The 27,934-nt window shown below is 45.5% G+C and overlaps 1 protein-coding gene across 4 annotated transcripts in view; it reads right to left on the bottom strand.

Annotated features, from left to right (window-relative positions):
• The window catches only part of LOC138669019 (E1A-binding protein p400-like), a 343,483-nt gene that overhangs the window by 272,616 nt on the left and 42,933 nt on the right, over positions 1-27,934 (bottom strand). For all 4 annotated transcript variants that reach the window (XM_069756066.1, XM_069756069.1, XM_069756068.1 and 1 more), the window contains exons 7-10: positions 14,323-14,508; positions 13,882-14,022; positions 13,655-13,733; positions 321-370 (exon numbers count right to left, since the gene is read on the bottom strand). In XM_069756066.1, the coding sequence (XP_069612167.1) occupies positions 321-370; positions 13,655-13,733; positions 13,882-14,022; positions 14,323-14,508 (456 nt within the window). The remainder of the gene's footprint in view (positions 1-320; positions 371-13,654; positions 13,734-13,881; positions 14,023-14,322; positions 14,509-27,934) is intronic.

Below are 27,934 nucleotides of genomic sequence, written 5' to 3'. Positions count from 1 at the left end.
AAAAAAAAAAAAAAAGTAATTCCGAAACAAAGCTCCAAATCCCTCACTTTCTTTGTAGAGCAGCACTGTACTGACTTTGCCATCCTGTCACTTCCTGTGTTTTCATCAGACTGAACTTCTACTGTTTGTTGAATGGCCAGATAGGTCTCAAAATGCGTAGAAAAGCTCAGTTCTCTTACATTAACAGAAAATAATAGGGTAGATAATGTTTTGAACACCCTGACACTCTTCATTACAGGCACATTCAAAAGGGAGTAGAAAGATTTAGTTTGAACAGCTTCATTAAAATGTAAAATCTTTTAAGTAATACGCTTACTTACCAAACACTGGTCCACTTTGACTCGTCGCTCTGGCTTCTTAACATCCTGATCTGAAAGAAAATGTGGATACAACTGTAATTGATAGGTTTAATCCAGTTTAGGAAAACTCATCTTCCTTGGTAGCAGGCAATTTTAAAACAAAGACAACCAGTCCTTTACTCACCCTTCCTGGGTCCAGCACGGCATCACTGCAATTGCTCCCAGTGATTGTTATTCTCTGCAGTGCTCACATCAAGTCTACCAAGCTGTAGCCAGTGAGCAAAGCGGATTTGAGCAACTCGTGAATTCAACTTGGGAAGAATCGCTGAGGTATTGGCTGCAGTGCTGTCAATGTGACGTTAGCACTGCAGACTGTAAGACACAGAGCAGCGGAGGAGATTCAGCACTAAAACCATGGAGGGTGAGTAAAGCACTTTTTTTTTTTTTTTTTTTTTTTTTTTTTTTAACAACCACAAAGCGCAGCAGGGGAACAAAAGGATTTTTGGTACGGACAGTAAAATCTTTCTTGGAGCCTTCATTGGGGACACAGGTAACCATGGGTGTATGCTGCTGTTGCTAGAAGGCTGACACTAAGCAATAAATGTTAGCTCCTCCTCAGCAGGGTACACCCACCAATTGCCAAAAAGCTTTTCAGTTAATGAAAAAGTAGTAATAATAATAATAATAAATAATAATCTTTATTTTTATATAGCGCTAACATATTCCGCAGTGCTTTACATTTTGCACACATTATCATCACTGTCCCCGATGAGGCTCACAATCTAAATTCCCTATCAGTATGTCTTTGGAATGTGGGAGGAAACTGGAGTGCCCGGAGGAAACCCACGCAAACACGGAGAGAACATACAAACTCTTTGCAGATGTTGTCCTTGGAGGGGTTTGAACCCAGGACTCCAGCGTTGCAAGGCTGCTGTGCTAACCAGTACGCCACCGTGCCGTAGTAGTAGTAGTAGGAGAAAAAAACAACAACACAACTATGTACAGGTACAACAGAAGGCACATAGGCCCAACATAGGCACAAACAGAGAGGGTGCTGTGTCCCAAATAAAGGCTCCAAGAAAGATTTTATGGCGAGTACCAAAAATCCATCTTTATCGCTTCATTGGGGACATGGGTAACCATGGGACGTCCTAAAGCAGTCCCAATGGAGAAAATAGGGATTTTTGTGTACTCACCGTAAAATCCTTTTCTCCGAGCCTTTCATTGGGGGACACAGACCGTGGGTGTATGCTGCTGCCACTAGGAGGCTGACACTATGTGATACAAAGAAAGTTAGCTCCTCCTCTGCAGTATACACCCTCCTGCTGGCTCTTAGCTAACCAGTTCAGTGCAAAAGCAGTAGGAGATCAATAAACAATATATGAGCGTATAACCTGTCAAATTATATATGAGAGTATGTTAAAGTATAAAACAAGCACAAGCTAATAATAGGGTAGGAGCTGTGTCCCCCAATGAATGGCTCGGAGAAAAGGATTTTACGGTGAGTATACAAAAATCCCTATTTCTCCTACGCCTCATTGGGGGACTCAGACCGTGGGACGTCCCAAACCAGTCCCTGGGTGGGGACAACATCAGATCAGGCCCTGTGTAACCGCTACTTACAAGTGCGACACCATGGCCTGCAGAGTCCACCTGTCCAGACTCACATCTGTGGAAGTCTGGGAAATATAGTGCTTCAAGAATGCATGCGGACTGGACGACCTCGCAAGCTTGCAGGCGTGCTGTGCCGATGCCTGGTGCCTAGAATCCAAGAAACCTCGATAGACAGGGAGATAGGCTGACATCTAACACGGAAGAACTCCTGGATGGTGTAACAAGTCCACCAAACCAACATGGCCGATGAAACAGTCAGGAAGCCGTCCTCTTACAGTGAGGTAGCCCAAATCAAGTGTCCAACCTTCAGAAGGACGCCGTCCTCAAGACGTACCTACTGAGAGCACTCACCACGTTCAGAATATGGGGAACCCAGTCTGTTATGTGGACTGGTGCGGAAAGAGAGGAGGGAAGAACGATGTCCTCATAACTGTGGGAATACAATACCACCTTGGTAACAAGGAACGGGGATGGCCTGATGGCAACCTTGCCTTGATGGTAATAAGGGAAAAAGGTCGGAAAGAACAGAGAGGCTAGCTCCGAAGACTAGTCAGGATGAGGGGATCGCAGAGAAAAAAGGGGCGACCTTCGTTGATAGTAAAGTCTGTCAGGATCAAAAGGAGTCTACTGTAAGACTCCCAGGATCATTAAGGTCCCAAAGATCTAACGGTATGCGATAGGGAAGAACCACATGTGAAGACTCCCTGCGAGGAAGTCCATATTTGCAGTCTTGTTGCAATAAGACGGAAAAATACTAGTTCCGCAAAACGAGAAAAAACCTGACATGGTCAGTGCGGATCTCCCAGGATCACTGGGGCCCTTCCTGCTTCCGAAAAGATCTCGGAAGTAGTGGAATAGGGGTGAAGGAAACTGGTAACATGGAAGGACCAGAGCATGCACTGCGATGGCTTTTGGACTTGGAGGCTGAACCATGAACTTATAGTACATTGGCATTCAGTCTGAACACCATCCGACCTACATCTGGAGTGCTCCAGAGAAGACAGATCTTATGGAAGACATCCGGGTGAAGTTCCCACTCACATGAGGTGGGACCCTGACGGCGTCCGCCACCTAGAGTTCTACTCCCGAGTTGTGTAGTGCCAAGATCACCAAATGATAGATCGTGGCCCAACAGAGAATGCGAGGTACCTCGGCCATGACGCCTGACCGTGGGTACCTGCTAGATGATTTACGTATGGCACACACGTGGGATTGCCCGATTGAATCAGATGGGGGTGACCCGCCAGAAGGCAATGGACCTGCCGTAGAACTAGCCGTACCGTTCGGATCCCCAGAAGAATGATCAGGAGAAGAGGACTGGCATCGGTAGTCACTAATAACTATTGAACTGGGAGGAAAGATCTCCCCTGGATGAGGAAGGAGCTCAGAGACTACCCTCTGAAAGCCTGATTGACCTGCAGAAAACAAGAGGAGTGAAGGGAAATGCTTTCATTGTCCTCACTGATTTTCCTCAGAACCCTCCTAGCAAATCAAATGGGATGAAGGGATGAGTGAACAAGTGTGCAAGCTCCCTGTTGAAGGGCCACGGCCTTGTCTCAAGGGAGAATCACCAACCTTCTGGCACCCCTTCCGCTTTGATCTTTTTCAACAGCTTGGGAAGTAAGGGCAGGGGTGGGAACAGATAGGGAAGCACGAACTGCGACAAAGGAATGGCCAGGGCGTCGACGCCCACCGTGAGGGGGTCGCGAGACCTGGAGACAAACCGAGGAACCTTACTATTCATTCGGGACGCCATGAGGTCCACGTCCGGAGTCCCCCATCAAAGACAAATCTGATGGAAAGCCTCCGGATGCAAGGACCATTCACCTGCCGCGAGGCACTCGCGGCTGAGGAAGTCATCGGCCCAATTGTCCACGCCGGGGATATGCACCGCGGATATCACCGGAACCGTTGCCTCTGCCCAGAGGAGGATCCTGGACACCTTGGCCAAGGAGCTCCAAGTCCCCCCCTGATGGATGACATATGCCACAGCCGTGGCATTGTCCGTCTGGATTCGGATTGGTAGACCCTGAGAATCCTTTCCCAGTGACGAAGGGACAGAAAGATGGCCCGAATCTCGAGGACATTGATCGGCAGAGTTGACTCCCGGGCCGACCAATGACCGTGAACAGTAAGGTGGCGAAACACCGCACCCCAGCCGAGCAGGCTGTCGTCCGTTGTCACCACCTGCCAGTGAACCGGAAGGAAGGACCTGCCCTGGGAGTTGAGAGGGGACGTCAGCCACCAGTTGAGAGACCGTTTGACCCGGGGAGAGAGTTGGATCGGACGATCCAGGGAAAAGACAGACCTGTCCCACTGAGACAGGATGGCTTGCTGAAGAGGTCGCGAGTGAAACTGGGCGAAGTGAATCACTTCCTATGTTGCCACCATCCTCCCCAGAACCTTTATGGCAGATCGGAAGGAGGGAAACCGAGGACCTTGGAGCAAGCGTACGTCCCGACGAAGGATGGATCTCTTGTCTTCGGGAAGGAAAACTTTGGTCTGACAAGTGTCGAAGAGCATGCCCAGAAAAACGATGCGCTGAGACGGAATAAGGCAGGACTTTTCCCGGTTGACCAGCCACCCGAAGCGGGCTAGTGTGTCGAGGACAATGGACAGACTTTCGTGAGCTTGAGAAAAAGACGGGGCCTTGATGAGTATGTCGTCGAGGTATGGAAAAAGAACCAGGCCTCTGACCCTCAAGATGGCTATCAGCGCCGCCATAAGCTTCGTGAAAACCCTCGGAGCGGTTTCAAGACCGAACGACAGGGCGACGAGCTGAAAGTGGTCCTGGAGCACCGCAAAGCGCAGGAAATCGGTGATGTCCGGGGAATATCGGGACATGGAGGTAGGCGTCCTGAATATCTATGGAACACAGAAATTCCTGAGCCTCCATGGAAGCAATTACTGAATGAAGGGATTCCATCCTGAAGTGTCTCAGATGAACTCTCTTGTTCAGCAATTTGAGATCCAAAATGGGACGAACCTTGCCATCTCTTTTCGGTACCACAAAAAGATTTGAATAGAAACCTGTGAACCGTTCTTGTCCTGGGACGGGCACGATCACCCCAGCTTTGAGGAGAGAAGCGATGGCTGCGAAGAAACCTCGAGGTGGATCTTCCAGTCCTGGACCTGGAGGATCTACCCTGGGAGTAGCGAGGACGCCAGAAAGGAGTGGGTCTAAAGGATACAGTCTTCTTCTCTTGACATGCCTGTGGCCTCTGTTGCGGCTGGGAAAAGGAGTTTGACGCCGCGAAGAGACGAAAGGGCCGAAAGGACCAAAATTGCCGTCTAGGAGGAGGGCGACGAGGTTTGGACTGGGGAAGAAGAGAGCTTGTGCCCCCGGTGGCGTCCTTAATGTTTTGGTCCAACTTAGAACCAAAGACACGTGAACCTTGAAAAGGCAGGCTGGTAAGGGACTTTTTAGAAGACAAATTCGCCTGCCAGGCCTTGAGCCAAACGGTCCGGCGGATGGCAACAGCATTGCTGGATGCCTGAGCTGCACAAGACGCGGCATCCAGGGAGGTGGAGACCAGGGATTCACCAGCGTGAGAAATCTGGTTGGCAAGCTCCGCCAGCTGTCCAGGTGGAGCCCCATCCAGGATGCCCACACGGAGTTGTTTGGCCCATTTGGATATGGATTTTGAAACCCAAGTGGAAGCAAAAGCTGGGCATAGAATAGCTGCAGCTGCTTCAAAGGCTGACATCGCGAAGGATTCTATGACTATCGTTAGAATCCTTCAGAGATGCTCCGCCGGACAGTGGAAGGACCGTGTTGGTGGATAGCCTGGAAACTGGAGGTTCCACCGGTGAGCTCCGGAGAAAAGGGATATAAAACGCCAAGTTGCTTTCCTCTCTGAAAGCGTCTGGTCGGATTCTTTCTTTCTCTGGTCATGATCTCCTCGAATTCAGGGTGAGGAACAGGGCGCATCAGAGAACGCCTCGCCTGATTCAGGGGAGGAGGACCAGGGGGAAGTCGACCGCAGAGAAGGACCGAGTGGCGAGATGGAACGAGAAGAGGACTCAGACCGGCGTTCCTGTCTGGACCTTTTGCGGCTTATAATGGACGGCTCAGACGGAGGTTCCTGCAACCCGCTGGCTACTGCGGGGGTCTGCAGGGGTAATCGATCCAACAAGGACACCAGAGTTTGAGACACCAGAGTTAGATCCGCTACCGATTGTGACAGAGAGGAGGCCCAGCTGGGGGTGGGGGTATCACTCTCAAGCGGAGCAGCTAGGGGATCCTGGACGGTGGGAACAATCGGGTTGCTGCAGGTCTGACAGAGTGGAGAGGACTGACCTGAGGGAAGTTTGCAGTTACAGGACAAACATGCAAAGTATTTGACTAAGGCAGAAGAAGCGGAGGAAGAAGTAGGAGGACGAGAGCGGCCTCCCTTAGAAGTAGACATTTTGAAGGGTCCCTGAGAAAATGCCAGAGGGTTAGGGGACAGGGGGGCAGAGGGTAGTGTCAGTCTGCAGTGCAGAGCTACTCAAGGCCGAAAACGGATCCAGGTGGAAGAAGTTGTCCGGCTTGCGGGTGGACCTCCGGGGAAGTCTTTAGACAGGGAGGCGATGTGAGCTCCTGCCGCACTTCAAGAAGGGGAAAAATGCCAGACTGTGCGATCTGCAGGTAGTGGAGTGGCGATGTGTGGCGCCAGCAAGGTGGGGGGTGGAGTCTGCGGAGCGCACAGGAGCACCAAGATGGCGCTGGTGGGCGGAGAATGCGTGGAGGAGGTTGTCGGGCAGGAAAAAAGCCTGCCCGAGCAAACCAGAAGTGGTAAAATCGCGGAGCCGGAAGTAGGCCCCGGAGAAGAGAACCACGACGCCAGAGCAGTGCGCCACAGGGACTGAGCAGCGCGGCAGCCTGCCCGCCAGAGAAACCGGAAGTGGCCGGGGTCGCGGCGCCGGAAGTAGGCCCTGGCCGAAGCCGGGACCTAAATTAGAGGCCGTTGCCGCCAGAGAAGAGAATCGCGGCGCCGAAGCAGTGCACCACAGGAAGTAAGTAGCGCGGCAGCCTGCCAAGGCCGCTGCGCAGACACCGGACGCATTGCGGCCGCCGAGCAGTGAGGCCGCAGGGGTGAGCGGCGCGGCAGCCTGCCAGGCTGTCGCGCTGTAAGAGGGGACATTGTGGCCACCAAGCAGTGCTGCTGCAGGGTCGCCGATGAAGGAGGCAGCTCAGGAGGAAGTGATGAGACACTGCCCGTGTGGCTGCCCCTGGGATCCCTTTTAACCCCTTTCTGCCATTGGACGTACTATTCCGTCCATGTGGGGTGGGCCCTACTTCCCAAGGACGGAATAGTACGTCCAGCGCGATCGGCCGTGCTCACGGGGGGAGCCTATCGCAGCTGACATCCGGCGCTATGTGCTAGGAGCGGTCACGGACCGCCCCCGGCACATTAACCCCCGGCACACCGCGATAGAACATGATCGCGATGTGCCGGCGGTACAGGGAAGCATTGCGCAGGGAGGGGGCTCCCTGCGGGCTTCCCTGAGACCCCCGCAGCAACGCGATGTGATCGCGTTGCTGCGAGGGTCTCCTTACCTCCCTTCCTGCTCCAGGCCCGGATCCAAGATGGCCGCGGCATCCGGGTCCTGCAGGAAGGGAGGTGACTTACCAAGTGCCTGCTCAGAGCAAAAATCGGAATAAAAAGCGATCAAAAAATGTCACGTGCCCGAAAATGTTAGCAATAAAAACGTCAACTCGTCCCGCAAAAAACAAGACCTCACATGACTCTGTGGACCAAAATGTGGAAAAATTATAGCTCTCAAAATGTGGTAACGCAAAAAATATTTTTTGAAAAATTGTCTTTCAGTGTGTGACGGCTGCCAATCATAAAAATCCGCTAAAAAACCTGCTATAAAAGTAAATCAAACCCCCCTTCATCACCCCCTTAGTTAGGGAAAAATTAAAAAATTAAATCAATGTATTTATTTCCATTTTCCCATTAGGGCTGGGGCTAGGGTTGGGGCTAGGGCTGGGGCTAGGGCTGGGGCTAGGGTTGGGGCTAGGGTTGGGGCTAGGGTTGGGGCTACAGTTAGGGTTGGGGTTTGGATTACATTTACGGTTGGGAATACGGTTGGGATTAGGGTTAGGGGTGTGTCTGGGTTAGAGGTGTGGTTAGGGTTACCGTTGGGATTAGGGGTGTGTTTGGATTAGGGTTTCAGTTATAATTGGGGGGGGGGGGGGTTTCCACTGTTTAGGCACATCAGGGGCTCTCCAAACGCGACATGGCGTCCGATCTCAATTCCAGACAATTCTGCGTTGAAAAAGTAAAACAGTGCTCCTTCCCTTCCAAGCTCTCCCGTGTGCCCAAACAGGGGTTTACCCCAACATATGGGGTATCAGCGTACGCAGGACAAATTGGACAACAACTTTTGGGGTCCAATTTCTCCTGTTACCCTAGGGAAAATACAAAACTGGGGGCTAAAAAATAATTTTTGTGGGAAAAAAATGATTTTTTATTTACACGGCTCTGCGTTATAAACTGTAGTGAAACACTTGGGGGTTCAAAGTTCTCACAACACATCTAGATAAGTTCCTTGGGGGGTCTAGTTTCCAATATGGGGTCACTTGTGGGTACAAGTGTTTAGGTACATATGGGGCTCTGCAAAAGCAATGTGACGCCTGCAGACAAATCCATCTAAGTCTGCATTTCAAAAGATGCTCCTTCCCTTCCGAGCTCTGCCATGCGCTCAAACGGTGGTTCCCCCCCACATATGGGGTATCAGCGTACTCAGGACAAATTGTACAACAACTTTTGGGGTCCAATTCCTTTTCATACCCTTAGGAAAATAAAAAATTGGGGGCGAAAAGAATTTTTGTGAAAAAAAATTATTTTTTATTTTTACGGTTCTGCATTATAAACTTCTGTGAAGCACTTGGTGGGTCAAAGTGCTCACCACACATCTAGATAAGTTCCTTAGGGGGTCTACTTTCCAAAATGGTGTCACTTGTGGGGGGTTTCAATGTTTAGGCACATCAGTGGCTCTCCAAACGCAACATGGCATCCCATCTCAATTCCAGTCAATTTTGCATTGAAAAGTCAAATGGTGCTCCTTCGCTTCCGAGCTCTGTCATGCACCCAAACAGTGGTTTACCCCCACATATGGGGTATCGGCGTACTCAGGACAAATTGTACAACATCATTTGGGGTCCATTTTCTCCTGTTACCCTTGGTAAAATAAAACAAATTGGAGCTGAAGTAAATTTTTTGTGAAAAAAAGTGAAGTTCATTTTTATTTAAACATTCCAAAAATTCCTGTGAAACACCTGAAGGGTTAATAAACTTCTTGAATGTGGTTTTGAGCACCTTGAGGGGTGCAGTTTTTAGAATGGTGTCACACTTGGGTATTTTCTATCATATAGACCCCTCAAAATGACTTCAAATGAGATGTGGTCCCTAAAAAAAATGTTGTAAAAATGAGAAATTGCTGGTCAACTTTTAACCCTTATAACTCCCTAACAAAAAAAATATTTTGGTTCCAAAATTGTGCTGATGTAAAGTAGACATGTGGGAAATGATACTTATTAAGTATTTTGTTTGACATCTCTCTGTGATTTAATTGCATAAAAATTCAAAGTTGGAAAATTGCGAAATTTTCACAATTTTCTACAAATTTCCGTTTTTTTCACAAATAAACCCAGGTAATATCAAATAAATTTTACCACTATCATGAAGTACAATATGTCACGAGAAAACAATGTCAGAATCACTGGGATCCGTTGAAGCGTTCCAGAGTTATAACCTCATAAAGGGACAGTGGTCAGAATTGTAAAAATTGGCCCGGTACATAACGTGCAAACCACACTTGGGGGTAAAAATAAAGGTCAGTGCCGCCATAAGAAAAACGTGCAGCGCATTTAGGGACTTCTACTCCCCCACACTGCGAGAGAGGACCTGGTGAGATCTGGGAATGGGAAGGGAAAATACTCAACACTAAATATCCCACGCAGTTACTAACCTGAGGGGAATGAGACGTCCACGGAGCTGTGATGGAAGTCCTCGTCTCCTCCAACCGACAGGCTCTGGTGGGCGAGTGGGTGGGAGACTGAGCTAGGACCGGACTTCTGAGCACACTTGTGTGCTAGGATCATGGTCCTGCTGAGGGATCTATGAGGATACGGGGTGGCAGTACACGCCGTACTCCTAGTCCGCATAGTGGGACTACAGGTGTGACTGCTCACCCTGTATCCCTCCGGAGAACCTAAAAGAAAAACGACGCACATTGAGGTAGATAGGGGTCTATTCAAAGACCCGTGTCCACCTCCTACTGACACTAAGCTAAACTGAAGTGTATAATGCCTTTCGGTGGGGTGTACACTGCAGAGGAGGAGCTAACTTTTTTTGTGCATACGGTCAGCCTCCAAGTGGCAGCAGCATACACCCATGGTTCCTGTGTCCCCCAATGAGAGGCGATAGAGAAAAGATAAGATTAATAAAACACAACAACGTGACCTAATGAGAAAAAGATGGATGTAGAATCAGATATAGGTCTGCCTCCTACTGACACCAACCTAAAACTGATGAGCTTTGTGCCAGTCAGTGGGTGTACCCTGATGAGGAGGAGCTAACTTTTTTTGCCTAGTGTCCGCAGCATACACCCATGGTTACTTGTGTCCCCCAATGAAGCGATAAAGAAAAGGTTTTTCAAAAACCAGAGTTTCAGCAGAGTGTGTCACACAGGGTGGGATTAAATACACGGAGTGAATCACACAGGGTGGGATTAGATACATAGTGTGTCACACAAGATGGGAAAAGATGCACAGAGCATCACACAAGATGTGATTAGATGTACGGCACAATGAACTGAGTTACACAAGATGCAATTCGACGCAAGGCTCAGCGGACTGTATCGCACATAATAGGATTAGATACTGGGCTCAGCAGACTGACACATATTGGGATCAGATAAATGACTCTGCTATGTCATCGTAAAGCATGCATTACAGACATCTGAGTGAAGCTTTACGAATACATAGCAGAGCTGAACAAGTATTCAGAGTGACAATTTTACTGCTGTGCTTTGATAACTGCAGTGCTAACAGAGGCAGTGAGCATACCAAGCTGTTTTCACAGCAGGAAGAACTCACCTCTGCAACACTGCTCTCACTCTTCCGAACAGCTCCATTGATATGTCTCCTTATAGTGGTGAGAAGCCTGATATTAGTAGTGCAACTCCTGTGTGACCAACCTGTGCTCACTGCCTGCAACACTGATGATCTGCTCACCACTGCTGCCCGACACCTCCTGCCACTGCTCGCCAGAACACTGGGTGAGCAGTGACTGGTGAAAACTGTAGCTCACAGGACCGCTCTGGATTACAACAAAATGGCACCCGTCTCCCCCCACAGCTGCGAACTGGACTGCCCAGTTCACAGCTGAGGCAGCCACAGTGTAAGCAATTTGGTCGGTGTCCTGTGCATTAGGGCTACCGTATTTATGGTGTGTAATTGTCATGTTCGGACAGTTACACACTGGGAAATAAAAATTGCAGCCCCCAGCAGCAGCAAAAAAGAAAAAAAAAAAAGTTAAAAAACAACATTTAATTTAGTCTTAAAAAATTGTTACATAATCAATACAAAAATAAAAATCGTAACACATTACCTTTGTGTAAACAATGTTACAGGGAAAAAAAATTATATAAAAAAGTTGTCATTGATTATGCTTTATAAATAACTAGCTGAACAGCCCGGAGTTGCCTGGGCATAGTAAATATCTGTGGTTAGTTATAGCACCTCACTTCTCTTATTTTCCCATCACGCCTCTCATTTTCCCCCTCACTCCTCTCATTCCCCCCTCACACTTGTCATTTCGACCTCACATCTGTCATTTTCCGATCACTCCACTATTTTCCCTCACTCCTCTCATTTTGCACTCACACCTTTTCATTTTCACCTCACACCTCTCATTTATAGTATACACCTGTATGTCATCTCTTGTATACAGTATATACCTGTATGTCATCTCCCCTGTATATAGTATATACCTGTATGTCATCTCCCCTGTAAATAGTATATACCTGCTGTATGTCATCTTCTCCTGTATATTGTATATATCCAAGTGTCATCTCCTCCTGTATATAGTATATACCTGTGTCATCTCTTCTGTATATAGTATATACCTGTATGTCATCTCTTGTATAGTATATACCTGTATGTCATTTCCCCTGTATATAGTATATAACTGCTGTACGTCATCTTCTCCTCTATATTCCTATGTCATCTCCTCTTTTATATAGTATATACCTGTATGTCATCTCCTCCTGTATATAGTATATACCTGTAAGTCATCTCCTCCTGTATATAGTATATACCTGTATGTCATCTCCTCCTGTATGTAGTATATACCTGTGTCATCTCCCCTGTATATAGTATATATGTGTCATCTCCTCTTGTATATAGTATATACCTGTGTGTCATCTCCTCCTGTATATAGTATGTACCTGTTTGTCATCTCCTCCTGTATTAGGACCTCGTTCACACGTTATTTGGTCAGTATTTTTACATCAGTATTTGTAAGCTAAATTGGCAGCCTGATACATCCTAGCCAATAGGAATACACCCACCCCCCACCCCCACCCCCCCTCCGGCAGTATATATTAGCTCACACATACACATAATAGACAGGTCATGTGACTGACAGCTGCCATATTTCCTATATGGTACATTTGTTGCTCTTGTAGTTTGTCTGCTTATTAATCAGATTTTTATTTTTGAAGGATAATTCCAGACTTGTGTGTGTTTTAGGGCGAGTTTCATGTGTGAAGTTGTGTGTGTTGAGTTGCATGTGGCGACATGCATGTAGCGTCTTTTGTGAGATGAGTTTTGTGTGGTGACATGCGTGTAGCAACTTTTTGTGTGTCGAGTTGCATGTGAGAGGTTAGTGTAGCAAGTTGTGTGCAGCAAGTTTTGCGCATGGCGAGTTTTGCGCGTGGCGAGTTTTATGTGTGGTGCGTTTTGAGTATGTGCAAGTTTTGTGTGAGGCAACTTTTGCATGTGTTGCAACTTTTGTGCATGTGGCAATTTTTCCTTGTGTGCAAGTTTTGCATGTGGCGAGTCTTCCATGAGATGAGTTTTGCACATGTGGCGAGTTTTGCGTGAGCCTAGTTTTGCATGTGGCGAATTTTGCGCGTTGCGAGTTTTGAGCGGCGACTTTTGTGTTTCGACTTTTATGTGGCGAGGTTGGTGTATGTGTGATGAAATGTGTGCTGAGGGTGGTATATGTGTTCAAGCACTTGGTAGTGTGTGGCGCATTGTGTGTGTGTTCATATCCCAGTGTGTGGTGAGTATCCCATGTCGGGGCCCCACCTTAGCAACTGTACGGTATATACTCTTTGGCGCCATCGCTCTCATTCTTTAAGTCCCCCTTGTTCACATCTGGCAGCTGTCAAGTTGCCTCCAACACTTTTCCTTTCACTTTTTCCCCATTATGTAGATAGGGGCAAAATTGTTTGGCGAATTGGAAAGCGCGGGGTTAAAGTTTCGCCTCACACCATAGCCTCTGATGCTCTCGGGGTCCAGACGTGTGGCTGTTCAAAATTTTGTGGCTCTAGCTGCGATAGTGCAGATGCCAATCCCGGACATACACACATACCCACACACACACACACATTCAGCTTTATATATTAGATATAAATAAAAATCTGTCACAGGAAATCTCAGTTAGGCTCCTCTCAAAGATGTGGCCTTTTGGAGATTTCATTAAAGGAAATTCAGAATAATCACATTTTTATCATTTTACCTTTTTGTGTTTCATGTGGCTTATGGAAGACTTTCCTCCTCTTCTGTTGCAGCTGCACCTGGAGTTTTATCTCCACTACCTAATGGCAAAAAACATATAGAAAAATAAACAATCACTATGCCAACGCTAGTAAAATGTGCTCAGGAAGAGGTATGCATATTAGCAGATAATCATAAAACGTACCATGCCGGGCAAAAGGTCACTTCTAGGACAGACATCATCCTTACCTGCTGAATATTTGACCAGAAATGCTGGATCTCTTGTGCAGCAAGCCATGCTATGCGTCTCAATCTCTCTTCGGCTTCTTTCCTGACCCTGGCATCATCTTGCTTTTTTTCAAGCAGACGTCTTACTGCTGTCCTTGCCATCTGTAAGTGGATAGACAATAACTTATTGAATCATAAAAAATATAATTTCTTCTATAAAATGTGCATGCAACAATGTCAATTACTAAATCTATGTAATTCCAAGCAATATTTAACCACCATGTTAGTGGTAAACCATTAAGACTCTCCTAACCCCTTGTTTAAGCCTTGTATCTGGCATGCCATTCAACTAATTAGATTATTATACATGCATAGATAATGTATATATTGAGAAACTCAGACTAGGAAGCTTGCCAGCACTGAAAACGTTGACACTTCTGTTTTCTCAAATACTAACAGTACCTTTTTAGCACTGGCCATTTTCCACATTCTTTCTTGGGCAAAGTCTGCAGCCATCCACTGCATCTCCTCCAACAAATAATCCCAGTGGGATTTTGGTCTTGAAGGCTCCATTAGTCTTGGTAGTCTTCTCAATGACCATAAGCCTTCTTTTCTTAGTTCTGCTATTCGCTGGTGGATATTACTTTCCTGTAACACAATGATAAATCAGATGTACAGTACTTCTAAAACAAATAAATGTAGCGTATAGTACTTCTAAAACAAATAAATGTGGCTTCATACAACAATAAAAAACAGAAAAGAACAGATCATGCTGCTTAAGGCTATGTGCACACGTAGGAAGGGTTCCTGCGGGTTCTCCCGCAGCGGATTTGATAAATCTGCAGGGCAAAACCGCTGCGGTTACCCCTGCAGATTTATCGCGGTTTGTCTTGCGGTTTCCGCTGCGGGTTTTAATCCTGCACTTGTTTTACTATTGATGCTGCATATGCAGCATCAAGAGTAATGTTAAAAAAAAAAATATATATATATATATATATATATATATATATATATATATATATATATATATATATATATATATATGGTTATACTCACCCTCTAACATCCCGATCTCCTCGGCGCTGCACGCGGCGGTCCGGTTCCAAAGATGCTATGCGCGAAGGACCTTCGTGATGTCACGGTCATGTGACCGTGACGTCACCGCAGGCCCTGCTCGCATAGCAACCCTGAGACCGGACGGCCGCGTACAGCGCTGGGAGGTGAATATATCATTTTTTATTTTAATTATTTTTTTCTACCACAAATATGGTTCCCAGGGCCTGGAGGAGAGTCTCCTCTCCTCCACCCGGGGGAGCAACCGCACATTATCCGCTTACTTCCCGCATGGTGGGCACAGTCCTATGCAGGAAGTAAGCGGATCAATGCATTTCTAAGTGTGCAGAATCACTGCGATTCTGCACAAAGAAGTGACATGCTGTGGATTGTAAACCGCTGCTTTTCGGCGCGGTTTGTCCCGCAGCATGTGCACAGCGGTTTGCGGTTTCCCATTGGTTTACATGTTTACTGTAAACGCAATGGAAACAGCTGCTGACCCGCAGCATCAAAACCGCTGCGGTTCCGCGGTAAAAACCGCAACGTGTGCACATAGCCTAATAGGAGTTTTTTTTATTATCTAAAAGAAAATTTTAGTGCCAAAGTCCAAAACTGTTGCTAGATAATAAAAACAATAAAAATGCTACCATTCCGACAACTCCTTCTCAACTACTATATTCCCCCATGCAAAATAAAAACAACTTGTACTCCACTCCGCCAACATTCCAGCAACATTGGCACAGTGTCTCCAGTGATGGTATTACATGACGTGAGCCCTACAGCCAATCAGTGGCCAATAATGAGCCGCTGCACTCTGACTTTGAGACGAAACTGATATCCGCAAGATGAGAGAAATGTTGCTGCTCTCGGACTCCATCCGGATGTCAGTTATGTCAGTCGGAAGGGAGAGCGAATCAGCCCATTAGCGGTTACTGAAATAGAGCCAACACTATTTTACATGGGCAAATTTTGCAATTGAGAATTGATTGCCAGAGTAGTGAGCAACGCCTTTAACCCCTTCACCGACATGGGCAGCATGGTGGCTCAGTGGTTAGCACTGCAGCCTTGCAGCGCTGGAGTCCTGGGTTCAAATCCCACCAAGGACAACATCTGCAAAGAGTTTGTATGTTCTCTCCGTGTTTGCGTGGGTTTCCTCCGGGTTCTCCGGTTTCCTCCCACATTCCAAAGACATACTGATAGGGAGTTTAGATTGTGAGCACCAACGGGGACAGCGATGATAATGTCTGTAAAGCGCTGCGGAATATGTTAGCGCTATATAAAAATAAAGATTATTATTATTATTATTATTATTATTATTATTATTATTATTATTATTATGTCACTCTCTTTGATGTGGGCTCCAGCGCTGAGCCCACATCTTTCCCGGCACATGTCGGCTGTTTCGAACAGCTGACATGTGCCCCTTACAGCCACAGGTGGAATCGCGATTCACCAGTGGCTGTTAACCAGTTAAATGCCGCTGTCAATTGATGACAGTGGCATATAATGTGATCGCGTGATCACATGACTACAGGTCACTGATGGGTCAGCATGACAACCAAAAGTCTCCAGCAAACCTCTATGGTTGTCATTGCCGGATTGCTCATAGCAAGTGTTCGGCGCTCATAGCAAGTGAGCATTTCTGCTACATACAGGCGATCGGATCATCGCCTGTGTGTAGCAGAGGCGATCAGGTTATCGCTGCTTCTAGTCTCCTATGAAGACTATTAAAGCATGCAAAAAGTAAAAAAAAATAAAAAAAACAGTTTTTAACCCCTTTACCCCCAAGGGTGGTTTGCATGTTATGGACCGGGCCAATTTTTACAATTCTGACCACTGTCCCTTTATGAGGTTATAACTCTGGAACGCTTCAATGGATCCCGGTGATTCTGACATTGTTTTCTCGTGACATATTGTACTTCATGAAAGTGGTAAAATTTCTTTGATATTAACTGCGTTTATTTGTGAAAAAATGGAAATATGGCGAAAATTTTGAAAATTTCGCAATTTTCCAACTTTGAATTTTTATGCAATTAAATCACAGAGATATGTCACACAAAATACTTAATAAGTAACATTTCCCACATGTCTACTTTACATCAGCACAATTTTGGAACCAAAATTTTTTTTTGTTAGGGAGTTATAAGGGTTAAAAGTTGACCAGCAATTTCTCATTTTTACAACACCATTTTATTTTAGGGACCACATCTCATTTGAAGTCATTTTGAGGGGTCTATATGATAGAAAATACCCAAGTGTGACACCATTCTAAAAACTGCACCCCTCAAGGTTCTCAAAACCACATTCAGGAAGTTTATTAACCCTTCAGGTGTTTCACAGGAATTTTTGGAATGTTTAAATAAAAATTAACATTTAACTTTTTTTCACAAAAAATTTACTTCAGCTCCAATTTGTTTTATTTTACCAAGGGTTACAGGAGAAAATGGACCCCAAACCTTGTTGTACAATTTGTCCTGAGTACGCCAATACCCCATAAGTGGAGGTAAACCACTGTTTGGGCGCATGACAGATCTTGGAAGCGAAGGAGCGCCATTTGACTTTTTAATGCAAAATTGACTAGAATTGAGATGGGACGCCATGTTGCATTTGGAGAGCCCCTGATGTGCCTAAACATTGAAACCCCCCACAAGTGACACCATTTTGGAAAGTAGACCCCCTAAGGAACTTATCTAGATGTGTGGTGAGCACTTTGACCCACCAAGTGCTTCACAGAAGTTTGTAATGCAGAACAGTAAAAATAAAAAATCATTTTTTTTCACAAAAATTATCTTTTCGCCCCCAATTTTTTATTTTCCCAATGGCAAGAGAAGAAATTGGAACCAAAAAGTTGTTGCACAATTTGTCCCGAGTACGCTGATACCCCATATGTGGGGGTAAACCACTGTTTGGGCGCATGGGAGAGCTCGGAAGGGAAGGAGCGCCGTTTGACATTTCAATGCAAAATTCACAGGAATTGAGATGGGACGCCATGTTGCGTTTGAAGAGCCACTGATGTGCCTAAACATTGAAACCCCCCACAAGTGACACCATTTTGGAAAGTAGACCCCCTAAGGAACTTATCTAGATGTGTGGTGAGCACTTTTACCCACCAAGAGCTTCACAGAAGTTTATAATGCAGAGCCGTAAAAATAAAACAAAAAATTTTTTCCCACTAAAATTATTTTTTAGTCCCCAGTTTTGTATTTTCCCAAGGGTAACAGGAGAAATTGGACCCCAAAAGTTGTTGTGCAATTTGTCCTGACTGCGCTGATACCCCATATGTGGGGGGGAACCACCGTTTGGGCGCATGGGAGGGCTCGGAAGGGAAGGAGCGCCATTTGGAATACAGACTTAGATGGAATGGTCTGCAGGCGTCACATTGCGTTTGCAGAGCCCCTAATGTACCTAAACAGTAGAAACCCCCCACAAGTGACCCCATATTGGAAACTAGACCCCCCAAGGAACTTATCTAGATGTGTTGTGAGAACTTTGAGCCCCCAAGTGTTTCACTACAGTTTCTAACGCAGAGCCGTGAAAAAAAGAAAAAAAAAATTCCCCCCAAAATTATTTTTTAGCCCCCAGTTTTGTATTTTCTCGAGGGTAACAGGAGAAATTGGACCCCAAAAGTTGTTGTCCAATTTGTCCTGAGTGCGCTGGTACCCCATATGTTGGGGTAAACTCCTGTTTGGACACACGGGAGAGCTCGGAAGGGAAGGAGCACTGTTTTACTTTTTCAACGCAGAATTGGCTGGAATTGAGATCTGACGCCATGTCGCGTTTGGAGAGCCCCTGATGTGACTAAACAGTGGAAACCCCCAATTATAACTGAAACCCTAATCCAAACACACCCCTAACCCTAATTCCAACGGTAACCCTAACCACACCTCTAACCCTGACACACCCCTAACCCTAATCCCAACCCTATTCCCAACCGCAAATGTAATCCAAACCCTAACCCTAACTTTAGCCCCAGTCCTAACTGTAGCCTTAACCCTAACTGTAGCCTTAACCCTAGCCCTAGCCTTAACCCTAGCCCTAGCCCTAGCCCTAGCCCTAACCCTAGCCCTAGCCCTAACCCTAATGGGAAAATGGAAATAAATACATTTTTTTAATTTTTTTTTATTTTTCCCTAACTAAGGGGGTGATGAAGGGGGGGTTTGATTTACTTTTATAGCGGGTTTTTTAGCGGATTTTTGTGATTGGCAGCCGTCACACACTGAAAGACGCTTTTTATTGCAAAAAATATTTTTTGCGTTACCACATTTTGAGAGCTATAATTTTTCCATATTTTGGTCCACAGAATCATGTGAGGTCTTGTTTTTTGCGGGACGAGTTGACGTTTTTATTGGTAACATTTTCGGGCACGTGACATTTTTTGATCGCTTTTTATTCCGATTTTTGTGAGGCAGAATTACCAAAAACCAGCTATTCATGAATTTCTTTTGGGGGAGGCGTTTATACCGTTCCGCGTTTGGTAAAATTGATACAGCAGTTTTATTCTTCGGGTCAGTACGATTACAGCGACACCTCATTTATATCATTTTTTTAATGTTTTGGCGCTTTTATACGATAAAAACTATTTTATAGAAAAAATAATTATTTTTGCATCGCTTTATTCTGAGGACTATAACTTTTTTATTTTTTTGCTGATGTTGCTGTATGGCGGCTCGTTTTTTGCGGGACAAGATGACGCTTTCAGCGGTACCATGGTTATTTATATCTGTCTTTTCCACTTTTTGTTCGGCGGTATGATAATAAAGCATTGTTTTTTGTCTCTTTTTTTTTTTTTTTCTTACGGTGTTTACTGAAGGGGTTAACAAGTGGGACAGTTTTATAGGTCGGGTCGTTACGGACGCGGCGATACTAAATATGTGTACTTTTATTGTTTTTTTTTTTTTTATTTAGATAAAGAAATGTATTTATGGGAATAATATTTTTTATTTTTTTTTCATTATTTAGGATTTTTTACTTTTTTACTTTGTCCCAGGGGGGGACAATACAGATCGGTGATCTGCCAGTTTGCACAGCACTCTGACAGATCACCGATCTGTCTGAGAGCGCTGCAGAGTTACCAAGTGCCTGCTCTGAGCAGGCACTTGGTAAGCCACCTCCCTCCCTGCAGGACCAGGATCCGCGGCCATCTTGGATCCGGGACTTTCTGCAGGGAGGGAGGTAGGAGACGCCCGGAGCAACGCATCACATCGCGTTGCTGCGGGGGTCTCAGGGAAGCCCGCAGGGAGCCCCCTCCCTGCGCGATGCTTCCCTGCACCGCCGGCACATCGCGATCATGTTTGATCGCGGTGTGCCGGGGGTTAATGTGCCGGGGGCGGTCCGTGACCGCTCCTGGCACATAGTGCCGGATGTCAGCTGCGATAAGCAGCTGACACCCGGCCGCGATCGGCCGCGCTCCCCCCGTGAGCGCGGCCGAATGCCTATGACGTACTATTCCGTCCGTGGGAATTAAAGCCCACCCCACATGGACGGAATAGTACGTCTAATGGCAGAAAGGGGTTAAAAATAATTGAAAAAAGAAAATAAAGTTCAAATCACCCCCCATTCAAAATAAAACAATTAAAAAAACAAACACATATTTGGTATCGCCAGGGACAAAACGCCAGAATTAAGTTTTTTGGGTCACCACAACATTGCATTAAAAGGCAATAATGGGCGATCAAAAGATCGTATCCACACCACAATGGTATCTTTAAAAACGGCAGCTCACCACACAAAAAGTAAGCCCTCACCCAGCCTCAGATCATGAAACATGGAGATGATACGGATCTGAGAAAGTTGCACCATTTTTTTTTTTTTTTTTTTTAAACAAACTTTGGATTTTTTTTCCCACCATTTAAATATAAAACAACCTATACATGTTTGGTATCTACAATCTCGTAAAGACCAGGAAAATCATAATGACAGGTCAGTTTTAGCATATGGCAAACATGGTAAAAAAAAATGCAAAAAACAGTTGTGGAACATTGAATTGCACTTTTTTGCAATTTCACTGCACTTGCAATTTTTTTTCCCGTTTTCGACATGGTAAAACCAATAGTGTCGTTCAAAAGTACAACTCGTCCTGCAAAAAAAAAAAAAAAGCCCTCACACGGCCATATAGATAGATGGAAAAAAAAAAGTTATAGCTTTTTTAGAAGAAGGGGAGCGAAAAACAAACGCAAAAACAAAAAACTGGTTCTGCATGAAGGGGGGTTACCGAAATTAAAGAAATTAAAAGTGGAAGAGGTGGGTAAGAAAGGGACAGAACATATGGGTGGGGGGGGGCAGTAAACTGCTTTTCCAATATAGAAGCTTTGACCACCTGCTCATTAAAATTATTAAAGCCATTAAGTGTATGTGACCACGTTGAGTATTTGCTTGCAGAAATTTCTGCAAGGTTCCTGCATCTCTTAGAGGTTTTGCCACCACGGGAAATCCGCTTTTTTTGCATGCGTTTTTTTCCTTTGCATTCAATGGGTCAAAAACGCACAAAGAATTGACATGCTGCAGATTTAGGCCATGTTCACACTTTGCGGTTTTTAGCGCGGAACCGCGATTTTGCCGCTGCGGGTCCGCTGCAGTTTCCATTACGTTTACAGTAACATGTAAACCCTATGGAAACCGCTGTGCACATGCTGCAGGAAAAACCGCGCGGGAACGCAGCGGTTTACAATCCGCAGCATGTCACTTCTTTGTGCAGAATCGCGGCGATTCTGCACCCATAGGAATGCATTGATCCACTTACTTCCCGCATGGGGCTGTGCCCACCATGCGGGAAGTAAGCGGATAATGTGCAGATGGTACCCGGGGTGGAGGAGAGGACACTCTCCTCCAGGCCCTGGGAACCATATTTGTGTAAAAAAAAAAAAAGAATTAAAATAAAAAATAATGATATACTCACCTCTCAGCGCTGCACGTGGCCGTCCGGTCTCAGGTTGCTATGCGAGCAGGGCCTGCGGTGACGTCGCGGTCACATGACCATGACGTCACGAAGGTCCTTCTCGCATAGCATCTTTGGAACCGAACCGCCGCATGCAGCGCTGAGGAGATCGGGACGTCAGAGGGTGAGTATATCATTATTTTTATTATATGCAGCATCAATAGTAAAACAAGTGCAGATTAAACCCGTAGCGGAACCCGCAACACAAACCGCGATAAATCTGCAGGGATAACCGCAGCGGGTTTGCCCTGCAGATTTATCAAACCCGCTGCGGGAAAACCCGCGGGAGAACCCGCAGCCCCCTTCCTACGTGTGCACATTGCCTTAGGGTATGTGCACACGTCAGGATTTCTTGCAGAAATTTCCTCACAAAAACCGGACATTTCTGCCAGAAATCCGCATGCGGTTTTTTTTTTCGCATTTTTTATGCGTTTTTTGCACGTTTTTGTGCGTTTTTTTCACGGTTTTTCCCAATGCATTAAATAGCGGGAAAAACGCATCATGTGCACAAAGATTGCAGAATGCATTCTAAATGATAGGATGCATATGTATGCGTTTTTAATGCGTTTTTATAGCGTTTTTATTGCGAAACAAATGCAGAAATCCTGATCGTGTGCACATACCCTTAAACCCACAGCAAATCCTAAAAGAAAAAATACTGGTCAAGTACACATTTCAGGATTCTCAAACTTTGCTGGCATAAGGATTCCCTTAGGGTTATTTCCACGCTGAAAAAAAAACAGCAAAAACGCACAGTGAACACAGCCTAAGACACTAACTAACGTCTATTTCATTTATATTGTGAACCTGTACAAAGAAAATTGAGAAAAGTAACTTACTATAGGTTACACTGTAAAAAACTATTACAAGTTGAAAAAAAAAATTAAAAAAAACAAAAAGTATATATATTCACTAGCTGCAGAGGTCATATGGCTGTACAGCATGCCACTGCTTACACTAGTAATTGCAGAGACCAGAGGAGGATCGGCGCAGGAACAGTGAAGGATAAAAATGAGTTATGTTTAGAGATCAGCGGTGTTCGAGTCGAACTGTTCGCCAATTTCAAATACGAGCTGTTTTGGGCGGTCTTCGAGTCGTTCGACGAACTCGAACAATTTGCTTAAAATTCGGATGTTCGAGTTACTGTTCGATAACTGTTCGTTCACCCAAAGCCTAACTTGATTTGCACATTAAAACTGTTTATCATTGTTAATAGACTGTTTCAGTGTATAGTGGGCAGGGGGGGCGGGGGATAGATCGGTGCTGAGATAACGCCGATCTCCATTTTTTTTTCTTTCCCGCATTTACAGTGGGGCGGTGCAGTCTATCAGCCTATCAGCAGTGCAAACATACACACAGCAATGTGCATGTGATGCACACAAGCAAGGGGCATGTGTCATTGGCTGTGTATGTCACATGTCCTTGCCCTATAAGATCCAGCCATTTGCCCTGTCGCCACCATTTCCTCACTGCTGCAGCTTAGTGTTAGACGGCACCGCTGCTGCTGTGGGTGCTATACAGTCTAAGGCCGGCGTCACACTTGCGAGTTTTACGGACGTAAGAGCGCAGAAACTACGTCCGTAAAACTCGCAAAAAATACGGCACAATTATTCTCTATGCCCCTGCTCCTATCTGCCGTATTAAACTGATCAGTATTATACGGCTTTCTACGGCCGTAGAAAATCGCAGCATGCTGCGTTTGTCACCGTATTGCGCAAATAAAACGCCAATGAAAGTCTATGGAAGCCCCAAAAATACGGATTACACACGGACCAGCAGTGTGACTTGCGAGGAATACGCAGTGGTGTTAGAGAGAAAAGCCGGTAATTCAGTGCGGTGTACAGTAAAATCACACTGACAGCTGACATTAGAATAGGTAGAATATGTACACATAGAATAGGTATTACCGGCTTTTACTTTCTCCTTCCTAAAACCCGACATGATTTGAGACATGGTTTACATACAGTAAACCATGTCTTCTCTCCTTATTTTTTTGCAGATTCCACACTACTAATGTCAGTAGTGTGTATCTGCAAAATTTGGCCGTTCTAGCTCTTAAAATAAAGGGTTAAATGGCGGAAAAAATTGGCGTGGGCTCCCGCGCAATTTTCTCCGCCAGAGTAGTAAAGCCAGTGACTGAGGGCAGATATTAATAGCCTGGAGAGGGTCCATGGTTATTGGCCCCCCCCTGGCTAAAAACACCTGCCCCCAGCCACCCCAGAAAAGGCACATCTGGAAGATGCGCCTATTCTGGCACTTGGCCACTCTCTTCCCATTCCCGTGTAGCGGTGGGATATGGGGTAATGAAGGGTTAATGCCACCTTGCTATTGTAAGGTGACATTAAGCCTAATTAATAATGGAGAAGCGTCAATTATGACACCTATCCATTATTAATCCAATACTAGTAAAGGGTTAAATAAAACACAAACACATTATTTAAAATTATTTTAATGAAATAAAAACAATGGTTGTTGGAGTATTTTATTCTACGCCCAATCCAATCACTGAAGACCCTCGTTCTGTAAGTAAAAAAACATAATAAACCAACAATATCCTTACCCTCCGCAGATCTGTAACGTCCAACGATGTAAATCCTTCTGAAGGGGTTAAAACATTTTGCAGCAAGGAGTTCCGCTAATGCAGGCTGCTCCTTGCTGCAAAACCCCGGGGAATGAGGCTAAATATAGATCAGTGATCTATATTTAGCTTCATTTGCGGTGAGGCGCCCTCTGCTGGCTGTTCATAGATCGTGGGAACTTTCCTAGAAAGCTCCCAGGTTTTCTAGGTAAGTTCCCACGATCTATGAACAGCCAGCAGAGGGCGCCTCACCGCAAATGAAGCTAAATATAGATCACTGATCTATATTTAGCCTCATTCCCCGGGGTTTTGCAGCAAGGAGCAGCCTGCATTAGCGGAACTCCTTGCTGCAAAATGTTTTAACCCCTTCAGAAGGATTTACATCGTTGGACGTTACAGATCTGCGGAGGGTAAGGATATTGTTGGTTTATTATGTTTTTTTACTTACAGAACGAGGGTCTTCAGTGACTGGATTGGGCGTAGAATAAAATACTCCAACAACCATTGTTTTATTTCATTAAAATAATTTTAAATAATGTGTTTGTGTTTTATTTAACCCTTTACTACAATTGGATTAATAATGGATAGGTGTCATAATTGACGCCTCTCCATTATTAATTAGGCTTAATGTCACCTTACAATAGCAAGGTGGCATTAACCCTTCATTACCCCATATCCCACCGCTACACGGGAATGGGAAGAGAGTGGCCAAGTGCCAGAATAGGCGCATCTTCCAGATGTGCCTTTTCTGGGGTGGCTGGGGGCAGGTGTTTTTAGCCAGGGGGGGCCAATAACCATGGACCCTCTCCAGGCTATTAATATCTGCCCTCAGTCACTGGCTTTACTACTCTGGCGGAGAAAATTGTGCGGGAGCCCACGCCAATTTTTTCCGCCATTTAACCCTTTATTTTAAGAGCTAGAACGGCCAAATTTTGCAGATACACACTACTGACATTAGTAGTGTGGAATCTGCAAAAAAAAAAGGAGAGAAGACATAGTTTACTGTATGTAAACCATGTCTCAAATCATGTTGGGTTTTAGGAAGGAGAAAGTAAAAGCCGGTAATTGAATTACCGGCTTTCAAGCTGTATAGCGCTGGAAAAAATATTAATATATATACATATATGTGTCTACTGACAATATATATATATATATATATATATATATATATATATATATATATATATATATATATATATATATATATATATATATATATATATATATATATATATATATATATATATATATATATATATATATATATATTTTTTTTTTTTTTTTTTTTTTTTTTTGGGACACATGGATCACTTCTATAGCGGTATGTTGGTTTTGCAAGCCTGCGAGAAAACCACGCAGTACGGATGCCATACGGATTACATACGGAGGATGCCATGCGCAAAAAACGCTGACACACCCTGCCTACGGAGGAGCTACGGACCACTATTTTCGGGACTTTTCAGCGTATTACGGCCGTAATATACGGACCGTATTGTTTTACGCTGTGTGTGACGCCGGCCTAAGAGTGTTTTTTTGGAGCGAATTGTCAGGGAGATAGGCTTAGGGAGGCGGGAGGAGTCAGGACTAGTTGTACTATCAGCCCTTTTCAGGGTAGGTTACAGCAGTTCATAGCACTGTTTGCCAGGCAGGTCTGTGCCAGTGCTGTGCAAGTGTTTGTCACAGCATTTGGTGTAATCTAGCTCAGCCAATCCTTTTGGGCTAGTAGCATTGTCTGATAGTCATCTGACTAGCCCGCCTGTGACACTAACTACACCGTGTATCTCTATTTTCACTGCATTTAATCCAGTTAATAGTTTTGGGCCTAGGAGCAGTGTCTGCACGTCAGCAGAGTAGCCCGCCAGTGAGTCTCATCCAGTTAATATTTTTGGGCCTAGTACCACAGTTTGGTCACTCAGTTCTGCTCGGTTTTCATCCATCGGTTGTTGTGCCAACAACTACAGATACAGACTTGCCCATTAGTTAAGCACTAAAATGAGTGGCAAAAGGCCTGCTGCTGGTGGAAAGGGGAATAGGGGTGTTGGAAAGGGAAAAAAGGTTGTGTCCATGGGGTAGGTGGTAAAGCAACAGTAACATCTGCAGAAGAAAGACCATCTTCCAGCCAAAGTAAGATGTCTACTTCTTTTCGTGGACAATCTCATATGATCACTTTCTTACGACCATCACTACAAGCATCACCAAAAATTCCATATGAGGCACAAAAACAGCAGGTGCTTGAACGGATATCAAGTGCTCGTTCAAGTGGGCTCTCCTCCAACTTCAACATCACAACTACTCCAGTCCTCAGAGTTGTCACCCCAATCGCACTTCACTTGCTTCCTCACAGCTCCCAAGTCTCCAGTCGCCCGTCTGAGCATGGGGTAACACACATGGTAGAGTCTGTAGAGCTGTTTACGCATACTATAGCCTGGGAATCAGAAGGCTGCTCCAGAGCTTCTGTGAATCCAGACGAGGAAATGATCTGCACTGATGCCCAGAATCTTTGTGAGTCGGATCCAGGCCCAGATGAAGAAGGTTCTGAGCATAATGTAGACCCTCGCTCCCTAACTGTAACTCCTGTTGGTGGAGACAATGAGGAAGATGATGATGAGACCGAGATACCTAATTAGAACGAAAACTTGACTTTTCGGTCGGGGCAGGAAGACGTTGGCTCTGAGGACGACGGGTGTGAGAACACACAGGATAATGATGACGAGGTTGTAGACTCCACTTACTGTCAACCCCCAGGCCGCCAGTCCATGAGGTCAGCAGAGGAGGTGGAGGAGGATGCTAGTGACGAGTCTGAAGACGAGGTTACGTTGCGCCTTCCTGGATAGAGACGGAGTACTGGAAGCACGTCAACAACTGCATCCTCAACCCCAACTGTGCCTCAGACCAGAAGTCGTGGTGGCTCATCAGTTCACACGGGCTCTAAGCCTTGCATAGCCTTGGCATTTTTTTACATTGCAAAGGATGACTCAACTCATGTTGTCTGTAAGATTTGTCAACAAAATCTCAGTAGAAGACAAAAAATGACTAGCTTGAGAACTTTATGCATGAACCGTCACATGGATATGAGGCTAAGTTGCAGTGGGAAGCTCACTGTGCTACAATGCGGCCTAGTGCGCCGGCTCAACCACCGTCTGCCCCATCAAGTGCATCCGCGTCCTCTTCATCCTCTGACTGTGGGGACAGCAGTCACACATGGTTTTCGATGCAGACCTTACACCTTTTTACCAGCTACAGCCAGTGTGATTTGCAGGTCGTCAGGACATTTGCAAGTGGAAACACCTGCTGTTGCTGAGCACTCTCCGACATAGACACCACATTTTGATCAAGGTAACAAAACATCTCCTCCTGCACCTTCCTCACAGACCGGCAGTTTGCCGGGGACACCCTAATCAACCCCGTCTAAGCACGGCAGCCTGCCCTCAGATGTGGACAAGTAAAAGACCATTTCCTCCTAGCCATGACAAAGCTACGAGGTTGAATTTCTCTATCTGCAAGCTGTT

The sequence above is a fragment of the Ranitomeya imitator genome, chromosome 1 (genome assembly GCF_032444005.1).
Source record: "Ranitomeya imitator isolate aRanImi1 chromosome 1, aRanImi1.pri, whole genome shotgun sequence".
Lineage (NCBI taxonomy): Eukaryota > Metazoa > Chordata > Amphibia > Anura > Dendrobatidae > Ranitomeya > Ranitomeya imitator.
This window is presented reverse-complemented; position numbering and strand designations above follow the sequence as displayed.